The sequence below is a fragment of the Stegostoma tigrinum genome, chromosome 15, assembly GCF_030684315.1.
Source record: "Stegostoma tigrinum isolate sSteTig4 chromosome 15, sSteTig4.hap1, whole genome shotgun sequence".
Classification (NCBI taxonomy): Eukaryota; Metazoa; Chordata; class Chondrichthyes; order Orectolobiformes; family Stegostomatidae; genus Stegostoma; species Stegostoma tigrinum.
In genome coordinates this window covers 35,140,398-35,152,524 of record NC_081368.1, presented here as the reverse complement: position 1 = coordinate 35,152,524, position 12,127 = coordinate 35,140,398, and the positions used below count along the sequence as shown (strand labels likewise).

Sequence of the window (12,127 nt, the reverse complement as noted above, 5' to 3'; positions counted from 1 at the left end):
CAGATGCTGGAGAATCCAAGATAATAAAATGTGAGGCTGGATGAACACAGCAGGCCCAGCAGCATCTCAGGAGCACAAAAGCTGACGTTTCGGGCCTAGACCCTTCATCAGAGAGGGGGATGGGGTGAGGGTTCTGGGATAAATAGGGAGAGAGGGGGAGGCGGACCGAAGATGGAGAGAAAAGAAGATAGGTGGAGAGGAGAGTTCAAGGCCGAAGAGATTACAAGAGAGTTGCAATGGGAGAGAGATTCCCTGAGGTTGGTCCGGAGGGAGGAGGGTAACTTCTTCAGGTTAGGCATCCCTGGAAGAGGCTTCGCAGTGAGGTTAAAATTGTATCAGTGATAATGGGAACTGCAGATGCTGGAGAATCCAAGATAATAAAATGTGAGGCTGGATGAACACAGCAGGCCCAGCAGCATCTCCAGCATCTGCAGTTCCCATTATCACTGATACAATTTTAACCTCACTGCGAAGCCTCTTCCAGGGCTGCCTAACCTGAAGAAGTTACCCTCCTCCCTCCGGACCAACCTCAGGGAATCTCTCTCCCATTGCAACTCTCTTGTAATCTCTTCGGCCTTGAACTCTCCTCTCCACCTATCTTCTTTTCTCTCCATCTTCGGTTCGCCTCCCCCTCTCTCCCTATTTATTCCAGAACCCTCACCCCATCCCCCTCTCTGATGAAGGGTCTAGGCCCGAAACGTCAGCTTTTGTGCTCCTGAGATGCTGCTGGGTCTGCTGTGTTCATCCAGCCTCACATTTTATTATCTCATCTGAATGTTGTGCAGGAATTCTGAGGAGTTTCCTTTTGACTCTTCCATCATTGGTAACCCTTCAATGTTTCAGGGTGCATATAGACTGCTAAATTACCCTGAAATGTTTAATCTTCCTCCAGGACAGCATTGAACTGTGAGAGACAGCACATTGTGCAGTTTTTCTCAGCAGAGCAATGCACTATTAGGGAGAGTGGACATTTCAGCTGCCTATTGTACATCTCCCAGCCTCGTTTCACAGTCCACTCCCCTGCTGAAGTCATAGATGTAATGAACCACTCCCTCCTGAGATGTGAGGAATCCTTGCTGATTCAATACTCATCCACAAGTTGGGTGTAGGTGTGGGATAACAGAGGCAGGGCAGGTTCTAGTATGTAACACAAAAGTACTGCAATTGGGCTAGTGATTCACAGCCCTAACTAATGGTCTGCAGACAAGGGTTCAACTCCTACAATGGCAGATAGTGACATCTGAATTAAAAAAAAAACAAATCTAGTTAGCCTAACAGCAATTAATTAAGCCTTATGAATGTCACAAAAATCCAGCTGGTTCACTCATTGTTTAGGGGAAAGGAAATCAGCCATTTTTTACCTGCTCTGGCCTATATATCATTGCAGACTCAGAGCAAACTGGGAACGAGGATGGCCACACCCCATGAACACATTTTTAAGAAAAATCAATTTGATGACGTCAGAGCTGAAAATTGAATGAAAAATGGTGACAAGAAAATTATACAGGTAACTGATGAGCTACCTAATACTGTGAGCACTATTGATCTGATGTTAGTGCCTGCGAAATCTGGTGGATTATCAACTTCACACAGATAATCCCCAGTGTCAGATGGGCGCAGCTTCTTGATGGTAATAGATGCATTTCCTGGGGTTTGTGCAGCCAGTAATCTGCCTTTGAACTCTTTGCTTATGTAAGTCTGTTTGCCTTCAGAATAATATATCTGTAAATGAAAACAGGCAAAGTTACAATACAAAGGAAGACACAGGATTAATACTAATCAGAAACTCAGAATTGTTTCCTCCCAGCACAAAACTACCCCCTGATTCGGTCCAGACAACACTAATTTAATAATGCACCACATGAAGCTCAATTACAAAACAAGAAAAATACTGGGGACTGCTGTTCTGACGTTTAGATGTTTAATCCATTTCTGGCATTGAGCTAATTCTGGAATTAAAAATATTCAGGCTTTAGAGTTATGTCACATTGTATGATTACTATTGATTTCTCTTTATCTAGCCATTGATTCCTTGACATTTAGCTAGCTTCTACTTGGAGCTGGTTTAGCTCAGTTTGTTGAACAGTTGGTTTGTAATATAGAATGAAGTCAATACTGCCAGAGTTCAATTCCTGCACTGAGTGAAGTTACTACGAATGATAGTCTAAGGTGTGGTGATCCTCATCTTAAACCACCACGAGTTGTCTCTCTATCTCTAATGAGGGAGAAATCCTATAATGACTTTAATTTTCACCTATGCTACGCACTTAACCTAGAAGAACTAGATTAGATTCCCTTCAATGTGGAAACAGGCCCTTCAGCCCAACAAGTCCACACTGCCCCTTGAAGCATCCCACCCAGACCCATCCCCCTATAACCCACACACCCCTGAACACTACAGGCAATTTTAGCATGGCCGATCTACCTAGCCTGCACATCTTTGGACTGTGGGAGGAAACCGGAGCACCCGGAGGAAACCCACGCAGACACGGGGAGAATGTGCAAACTCCACACAGACAGTCGCACGAGGCAGGAATCGAACCCGGGTCCCTGGCGCTGTGAGGCTGCAGTGCTAACCACTGAGCCACTGTGCCGCCTCCTGTCACAATATTCTCACTATCTTACAGTTGAAAGAAAACTTCACCTGAGCTCCCTCACAGACTTTTTTAGTCCTTAATCCTGGTCTTAACCACCAGTGGAGATACCTTTTCTATGTTTATCTAATCATAATCTTCCACTTCACTCAAGTTATCTCTCACCTTCTCTTTCGCAGAAGAATTCCTAGCCTGGTTGATGTTTCCTAATAATTATAATCTCTCAGCTCTGTCATTATGATTAGAAATCTGAGCTAACTAATGCATACACTTTAATATTTTTGTGCTAGCTACAAAAATATTGCTTTAAGCATCTTGAGGGCAGTAATCAGTTTAGATCATTTCACATGGTTTTAATAATTTGCATTTCCTCGGAAAACACAGTCACTAAAGTAGAACAGACTGTGAAAGACAATCAGTTCAACACAAACAGGGAGAAGCAAGGTAATATGTGAACTGTTGAGGAGATGTTCCCAGCAGTCAGGAATTCAGTGTTGTATTTTAATTGCGCGTAACACACCTCAGTGTAGTTATCATTTATAAATTTGATTTAGAATGAGTGATAAAAAGGCTGATCATAGAGCTGTGGAATACTGAATTTCTTTGTTTGAATTTGAATTAATAAGAGCACCGTTTGCCTTTTGCTATGTAAAGTTATAATTGTTTGCACATTTGGGTTGCGCTAGGCACTTTGTATCACTCCTCCTTCCCAAGAAGATAAAGAAGCCATTCAAAATAAGTAAGGCTTTACAGGCTTATTCATTTCCATGTGTGATTAAAAACAATAACAATTATTGGATAAGCTCTTTGAGGAACCTGAAAGTTAGGGGTTAAAAGGTCAAAAACCACATAATATGCCTATCAGAGAGGTACAATTTAATCTCCTTGCCTTTCCAGTAAAACAGCAGGTAAGAACTTGGCTAATAAAATGTGAGGCTGGACGAACACAGCAGGCCAAGCAGCATCTCAGGAGCACAAAAGCTGACGTTTCAGGCCAAGACCCTTCATCAGAGAGGGGGATGGGGGGAGGGAACTGGAATAAATAGGGAGAGAGGGGGAGGCGGACCGAAGATGGAGAGTAAAGAAGATAGGTGGAGAGAGTGTAGGTGGGGAGGTAGGGAGGGGATAGGTCAGTCCGGGGAAGACGGACAGGTCAAGGAGGCGGGATGAGGTTAGTAGGTAGCGGGTGGTGCGGCTTGGGGTGGGAGGAAGGGATGGGTGAGAGGGAGAACCGGTTAGGGAGGCAGAGACAGGTTGGACTGGTTCTGGGACGCAGCGGGTGGGGGGGAAGAGCCGGGCCAGCTGTGTGGTGCAGTGGGGGGAGGGGACGAACCGGGCCGGTTGAGGGATGCAGTAGGGGAAGGGGAGATTCCGAAACTGGCGAAGTCCACACCGACACCATATGGCTGCAGGGTTCCCAGGCGGAACATGAGCCGCTGCCCCTGCAACCCTCGGGCGGCATCACTGTGGCAGTGCAGGAGGCCCATGATGGACACGCCACCAAGAGAATGGGAGGGGGAGCGGAAACGGCCTGCGACTGGGAGGTGCAGCTGCTTTTTGCGAACCGAGCGGAGGTGCTCCGCAAAGCGGTCCCCAAGCCTCCGCCCGGCCTCCCCAATGCAGAGGAAGCCGCACCGGGCACAGCGGACGCAGTATACCACATTGGCAGATGTGCAGGTGAACCTCTGCTTGATGTGGAATGTCATCTTGGGGCCTGGGATAGGGGTGAGGGAGGAGGTGTGGGGACAAGTGTAGCATTTCCTGCGGTTGCAGGGGAAGGTGCCGGGTGTGGTGGGGTTGGAGGGCAGTGTGGAGCGAACAAGGGAGTCACGGAGAGAGTGGTCTCTCCGGAAAGCAGACAGGGGAGGGGATGGAAAAATGTCTTGGGTGGTGGGGTCGGATTGTAAATGGCGGAAGTGTCGGAGGATAATGCGTTGTATCCGGAGGTTGGTAGGGTGTAAGAACTTGGCTGTCGCCTTGATGGGAATGGGATAAACTCAGTTCAGATCAGTGAGATGAAAATTTCTTCTCTACCCCAACTACACTGAAAGTAGATTCTCTCAGCCCAATCCAATTGTGCAATTATGAACAGAAAAAAGAATGTTCCTTATTCAGCAATAGCAGACACATAGTCAACAGTCAGAAAAAAAACAATATCAGAAATAGAAATATCTTGGTTACACTCAGGTGAAATTTTCTCAGTATCAGTTAAAGTGTTTTGTTGAGTCACTCACTCTGCCAGGACTGGGAGTGACTTTTCTCACTCAATCTTCCATTTGTGCCCCTCATTACTGAGGTAACCAAGCACGTGGGAACCTTTCTCAGTGAATCATGTAGCTGGAGAGCTGGAAGACCTCTCTGCTGAAGGCTTCTTTTGGGATTCTGCCATTTTGGTCAAATTTAAAGCCTAACAATATACAACTTCAGGCATTAGAAACAAAGAACTGACCCAATGATCTTCACAGCTATCTCCAAGGACATCACCGAGCTGAAAGTTCGTTTGTTGTTTCATGAGCAGCTTCCCAGGGATCTACGTGTAACACGGAAAGGAGAAGGCAGTCCTTTTTGCTACAGGGCCATCATCAGACACAGACAGCCTGGACCCCAAATGTAGCCCAGGTCAGTGCAATAGCCTAAGTTTAATGGGAAGTTCAGCAGAGCAGAAAGAAAGGATTATTATCTTCTGCACTCTGCAAAGATAAGTGATGCCATCTCTGCTTGCCACCTCACACTGGGCTATCACTCACTCTAACTCTGCAACTTCACACACCTCTCACCCAGGCTCATGGTCTTCACCTCTCACTATTGTATGCAACATGTCCACTCAATGGCTCTCACTCACCTCATTCCTAACAAACTGTTACACTGGCCTGCATCTGTGCTTCCTTCTCACTCATTGTTGCTACTTCATCACCTCTCCTGTTCCTGCATCACCATTAACAGCTCTTCCATCCACTTCCAGCATAATCAATCCTTGAACCTATTTACTTGATTCCAAACTAGGCCTGCAGAACTGACTGTGGCCAAATCTCCAGCTTACAAGGACAGATCTGCATACTCTGTAGGACAAAGTGTCTGACTGACCATGGCCAATGGCCTGGACTGGAGCAGGGAGAGTCACTTGACTGACTGTTGTGGTACATCCGGCTGACTGTGGTGTCCCTTTCACCTATTAAGAATGCTCCCCTTTGATTTCTACACATGATCATTTGCTTGAAGGAGATGTTTTTGCTGTGTCCATTGCTGGCATATAATTGACTTAGCATACTGTGGCAAATGTGCATCCCCTTGGCTGTTCAGTACTCTCTACTGTGACAAGCTACCTGCCTCCCATCTCTATACTAACAAGCAATGCAGCCCTTGGAGGCTTGTGAGCTAAGACAACAATATGAGCAGCACAGAAGTGGCAACCTGTAAGTCAGTACTGAAGTCCGTGAGTACGCTTTGGGACAGCAATGTAAAGGAGACTTAAGATGGAAGCCTCCAAGTCAGCAAAAAGCGCACTAAGAAAGAAATCCAAGAGCCGTAAATGTATTCTGTACAGATCCATGATATGTGTGTGTGTCCCGGCTTTCACAAAATAACCTGGCAGAAGCATGCAACTCAGAAGTGCCCTTGACCTCCAAAGTAAAGGGTGGACTTTGCACTCCCTTGAGTGGTGTGAGTACTATCAAGCAAAAAGGAAAACCAGATTCACTCAGTTGAGAAATACATTGCTGATTATTCTCTTAGGATCTAAAACAACAAATTCTGAAAATTGCTGGTGAGCTGTAGCTACTTTATTTACATACACTTGCATTTCATTTTTAGCTAAACTTGGCTAATTTTTATTGTTATAATCCCAGCTGATGTATAAGTCAGATCTCAGACTGAAATCTCACTTCATATATCATTTTCTTTGGTTTCAGTGAGGTAGTCTCTCACTGAGAAGCAATTGGGCAAACTTGGTTTTAACATAAAACATAAGTATATTACACAAAAGAAATTATAATAGAATATATCAAATGGTTTTAAGGTTTTTGATACATATATTAAAAATATAATCCAAGTCATCATAAAATCATACTTTGAAGTAATCACATCAGAGAGAATTTTCCTTCTCTATCATCTCCATAGGACTTAATTTAACTGTGGCTTTAACGTCCAGTCATAAGAATCTGATAATCTCTTGCTGGGCCAACATATAACTAAGGTCACTTCCTCAGCAACACTCTGTATAGTTGTAACAAGAGTTTCCTATTTTTACTCTCCAAACCCCTGGCAATAAAAGCCAAAATCACTTTCACATTTTTAAATACTTGCTGTATTTGCATGCTAACTTTTATGAATTTCATACACAAGAACAGTCAGATCTCTCAAAGCTGTAATTTTTTTTCAGAATGGTTCTCCACTTAAATAATAGTCTGCCTTTGATTCTTCCTAGCAAAGTGCACAACCTCACAACCACTCACTCAGTTGTGGTGCAGACAGATACTAACTGCATGGGTTCAACTCCTACACCAGCTGAGGTTACTACCTTCTCAAACTCTCCTTCACCTGAGGTGTAGTAACCCTCAGATTAAACCACCACTATTGCCTCTCTCTAATGAGAGAACAGCCCCATGGCAACTTCAACTTTCACCTCACACTTTCCTCCATTAAACTACTTCTGCTAAGTTTTTGCATTCTCAGTCAACCTATCTATGCCTTCTTGTAGCTTCTTTATGCCCCATCATAAAATGCCATCCTAACTTCTCACCCTCCCAAAAAAACGTACAAGTGATTTCAGAGAATTATTATGTTGGTGCACAGTTTAAATGAAGCTTGAGATGAGATTTTCTTTTCATGAACAACAAACGTGTTTGCAAATGTTATTGCTCCAAGATACTTTTCTTTCTATCTCTTATCATACTGCATTCTGTGGACTCAACATTCAGGATGGAGAATACAGAGTTGTTTAATTATTTTGCGCTGCACTGTGGCCTGTGCTCAACACGGAGACAGAACTTACCTGGTGTTGCCAGCTACAAAATCCTCGTCTATCAAACATGTGTACCGTCTTGGGGCAGTGCATCACGCTGCTCTCATCCACATTGTAACCAGTAGCACAGGAGGTCTGCTGGATTTGGTAGAAATGTGCTGGTTGGATAGCTGACTATGTAAAAGCTTACACTCTGTCATGCTATACGAGTGAAGATCCCACTTAAATTGATTTAAACCATTTTATTGCTTTGAATTAATCTTGACTGGCAGTGGTTAGTTATTGGTTTTGATCTCACTAACTCAATAACATGGGATTTAAGATGAACAAATCTCCAGGACCTGATGGCTTTCACCTCGGGTATTAAAAGCAACTGGTAAGAAATTGCATATGAATTAATCACCGTTTTTCAAATTTTTTTGTAATTGTGCCTTAGGATTATAGTGTTGAAAATATCTTGCCTTTATTTCAGATGGGATGGCAGGCAGCGAAGAAATGATGTGGACTTGGAAAAGGCATCTGCTAAGAATCTGCACAAGTTGTTGTTAAAACAGGGGACAGCATATGGAACTGAAGGCATGAGTTAGAAGCAGATTTGGAGGCAGGGTGCTGAGAGCAGGCATTGAGGGGTTCTGTAATTGGTAGTCCCCAGGTACCTGTTTTGAACCCTCAGTTTTTCACCATTGATGTTTGGACACATCACACCTGGCTTTTGGAAATGCATTTCAGAAAGGAGAGTTTAAAGTGCCAGTCTGACACAGGGTTTAGAAGGTTAAATTATGGTAACAAAAACAGGGGTTGAAGGAATAGAATTGTATGTGTAGGTATGTGGTTGGGTGCAAAAAAATAACGAATTTTTCCTTCCCCAGTGCTTTACTTCACACATCCCACATCAGATAGCATTATTCTTGCCAATTGAACTTTTGTTCATATTCCTCTGCATGAGTTTTGATATTCCCCAAACTTAGAAGATTTCAGGGTGATGTGATTGAAACAATGGAAATGTTTGATTGCGTAGGCATGCAGAGGCTATTTCCTGTAGGTGGTACCTAGAACGAGGGGACACAATCTTAAAATTAGAGCCAAACAATTCAGGAGTAAAATCAGGAATTACTTTTTTGTACAAGTGTTTGTTTAAAAAAAAATGAAATTATGTCCTTGAGAAATTTGTGGACACTAGATCAATTTAATTTTTTAAGACAGAAAATTGTAGAGTAGTTTTAGATGAGGGTATCAAGGATAGATTAAAGGCAGAAACTGGAGTGAAAGATATTTTTGTTGAATAGCAGGACACTCGAGGGGCTGAATGCTCTGCTCCTGGTCCTATGTTCGTATGTGGTCCAATAACATGAACCAGCTTGCCCAATGTAACAAGCTCTCCTCCTTTCATGGGCATTCGACACTGTGTCCATGGTGACACAAGTATCTGTTGCTGCCCTTCACATCATGGTGCTGGATTATCAATGGGGTGAGGAGTAGAATACACATGCATCCATTTTTCTGCACTTATGTTGGCATTAGCAGGGCTCAGGATCTTCCCAGTGAATTGAGAAGGATTACCTGTGTGTGCTCCTGGGAAGTGGTTCCAAGGAAAGTCCACTGGATGTTCAGATTAGACAAGTTCTCCGTAGTTGTGTATGTACATTGCAAAGTAACATTTTCTCCTTCTGTTGCATTCAAATGACTGTCCTTCACTGTTACTTGAACAGCAAACACACAGCCTGAGAAACAAACAGTGATGGTCAGAAAAGTCTGGCTACTAGATTTATCAAACAATCTGTTGTATCTTATGTTATTACTAATAAAACAGAAAAATAAAAACAATACACTGTTCATCAACAGAAACATAAAATATTATAAATATTCCTGTTGGATTAAATGTACATCCTTCAGATTAATTGTCTCCATTTGTCTTAGGTATAGTCACAAATTATGTTGAAGTGACTGAAGATGACCAATGGAACTGATGAACATTCTGCCACAATAGGTTGAAGACAAATTAAGAATCTAGTCATTTGCAGAAAAGAAAATGTCAGGTAATAATCATTTACAACAACCGTCAAAACAAACCTCAACACTCATGCCAAACAGTAACATTTTCCTACAAAATATTCCATGATAACAGAGGACAAGAAGATAAATTATACTAGCCCAAATAGCAATTGCACATTATGGTGAATTTTATCTTATGGATAAATTTAAGACTTAACAAATCAATATGCTATTTCTTAATTTCCATTGGCTCTGCCTCTCATCATGGGCTCTCTATGCCTTCTGTAAATTCTGAATGCAAGAGGTGGCATTTCACCAGGTTACCATGAAACTACTCTTGCAATCGGCAGAGTTTTGCTGGAGATGGTCATTTCCTTGTGCTTGTGTGGCATGGATGTTACTTGTTACTTATCAGTCTGAATTGTGTCCACATCTTGTTACATTTGGACATAGACTACTTTCGGATCTGAGGGGTTGTGAATGGAGCTGTATACATCTGCATTTCTGAGCTTATGATGGTAAAGTCAAACTGATGGAACAGCTGGGAAGGGTTGGACCTAGGATGCTATCCTGTGAAACTCCTGCAGAGATATCCTAGAGCTGAAATGACTCCATTAACATAATGATCTTCCTTTTATGGAATAAATAACTCCAACCAGTGGACAGGTTATTTGAGACCCACCCCGATTCCTACTTACTCTATCCTTTCTTTAGGCTTTGAGGAAGTTTAATACAACTGAATGGCTTGTTTCAGCCAGAGGGCATTTAAGAGTCAATTAGATTGCTGTGGGTCTGTCGTCACAGACAGGCCAGACCAGGTGAAGATGGCAGATCTCTTTCTCTAAAGACACCAGTAAACCAGATGAGTTTTTACAACAATCATTTCATGGTCATCATTAGACCTGTTTTATTATTTAAAGTCCCACCACTGCTGTGTGGGATTTGGCCCAAGCATCCAGACCATTAGCCTAGGTCTCTAGATTACCAATCCAGTGACAGTGCCAGTATACTGCCATCCCTATAGTTTGTTGTTAGCTTAACATCCTGAAAATTAAGGCTAATTTATTAGAAATATTTTTAAAATATATTACACTTATACACCTGTGAGAACATTCAGATCTCCCCAAAATGGCACTCATTAATGACATTTAGTTGCCACTAATTCAACAATACAGATTGAATTGCAGAATGGTCAATTTTATAATCCACAACAGTCACTACCAGCACAGACCAAAGAAGGAATTTTGGCCTCTGTGGCTCAGTACCACACTGGCAGTAAATTTGCCAATGGGCCATCAGTTTCAAAAATAAATGAAACATTTAAGTGGAGAGAAGGAAAAGGACAGTGTTCCAATTGTACTGACCAAACCTCTCACCACTTTCTAAAGGCTAGAAGTGGAATTCTCCCAGCTCCTGAATGACATGAACATTATTGTAAGTCAATTGGAAAAGTAGGGCAAGAATGGAAAGCAACATTCTCAACAATGATAAAAGTCCAACTTTGCACCCAAAGTTTGAGCAATGAGACAAGAATCTCACAGTGTGCAGCGGATAACCAATTAACACAACAATATCTCAGTATTACTCATTCTGCCTTCATTTGTATGCAACTTGCTATTCTCCCATGTGGGAGGGAGAAACTAGAGAGTGACAATTTTCCACATGAAAGTCTGAGAGGGTACCTGGTGACCCCAGCTCATGCTTGCTCCTCCACCTTGACCAGCATTCCCCCAATATTGTGGTCGGTTGGCTTGCCAAACTGATCCCCCAATATCTTATGGGGGAATTCCATGGACAGTGACTGTCTGCACCCTCGGCTCATGGAGGTTGGCATCAGACACACACCAGCCTCATCACATCAACATCTCCAACACACAGAGAATACTGTTATCAACTTCAATACTGTACTTTGGAGCACACCAACTCTTTGCATTGTAATGCTGCTACCATGCTATTTTGCACAAGGGACTGGCACCCATCTTATACATTGGAGCAGACTGCACCTTAGGGCTCTTTATTTGCCCTGCTTGTATGCTCACAAAATCTCTGCCTTGCCTTGACTCTTAATGCAGACAGAAAGCCAGGAATGTGTCACAGGGTGGAGAGAGGAGGATGTTTGGTCATCAATGGTCAGCACCATGCTGGCTTTAATGGGGACAGTGCATCACATTGTTGGCATGGCTAACCTGTAGGCCAAGATCTCAGGAAATGAAGACAGGAGTGAAAGAATTAGGTGGGAATGAGTGAAAACCCCAAACTGATTGGGTCCACAGGGAGTGCAAGGAAGAAAAGAACTTGAAGTTTCAGACATTGCAGCTAAGTTAACAGCCTCAGCCTACAAGTCTGTGAAGCTCAATTCCATGCTCATCTGAAACGCAGACATGCAAAGAAAATAAAAAAGCTACAACCAGACTTGGAGTGGCTAAAGTGTTTCTTCTTACTTGGAGATGTGGACTGCACTTGTCAACGATGTCAGCCCCTGCAACTGGCAATTGCATTCATTGTACTTATGGGTAAAAGACATCTGTAATCATAGATGCCTGCATGTATATGGGATAACATTCCTGGGTGGAAGCAATCA

General features: G+C 42.9%; 1 protein-coding gene across 5 annotated transcripts in view; it reads right to left on the bottom strand.

Moving 5' to 3' along the window:
* Positions 1–12,127, bottom strand: part of LOC125458832 (heat shock factor protein 1-like) — a 114,552-nt gene that overhangs the window by 16,943 nt on the left and 85,482 nt on the right. For 4 of the 5 annotated variants that reach the window (XM_059651413.1, XM_059651415.1, XM_059651414.1 and 1 more), the window contains 3 exons: positions 9,115–9,275; positions 7,585–7,692; positions 1,524–1,722 (listed from right to left, as the gene is read on the bottom strand). In XM_059651413.1, the coding sequence (XP_059507396.1) occupies positions 1,524–1,722; positions 7,585–7,692; positions 9,115–9,275 (468 nt within the window). The remainder of the gene's footprint in view (positions 1–1,523; positions 1,723–7,584; positions 7,693–9,114; positions 9,276–12,127) is intronic. The other variant, XM_059651416.1, reaches the window with a different exon arrangement.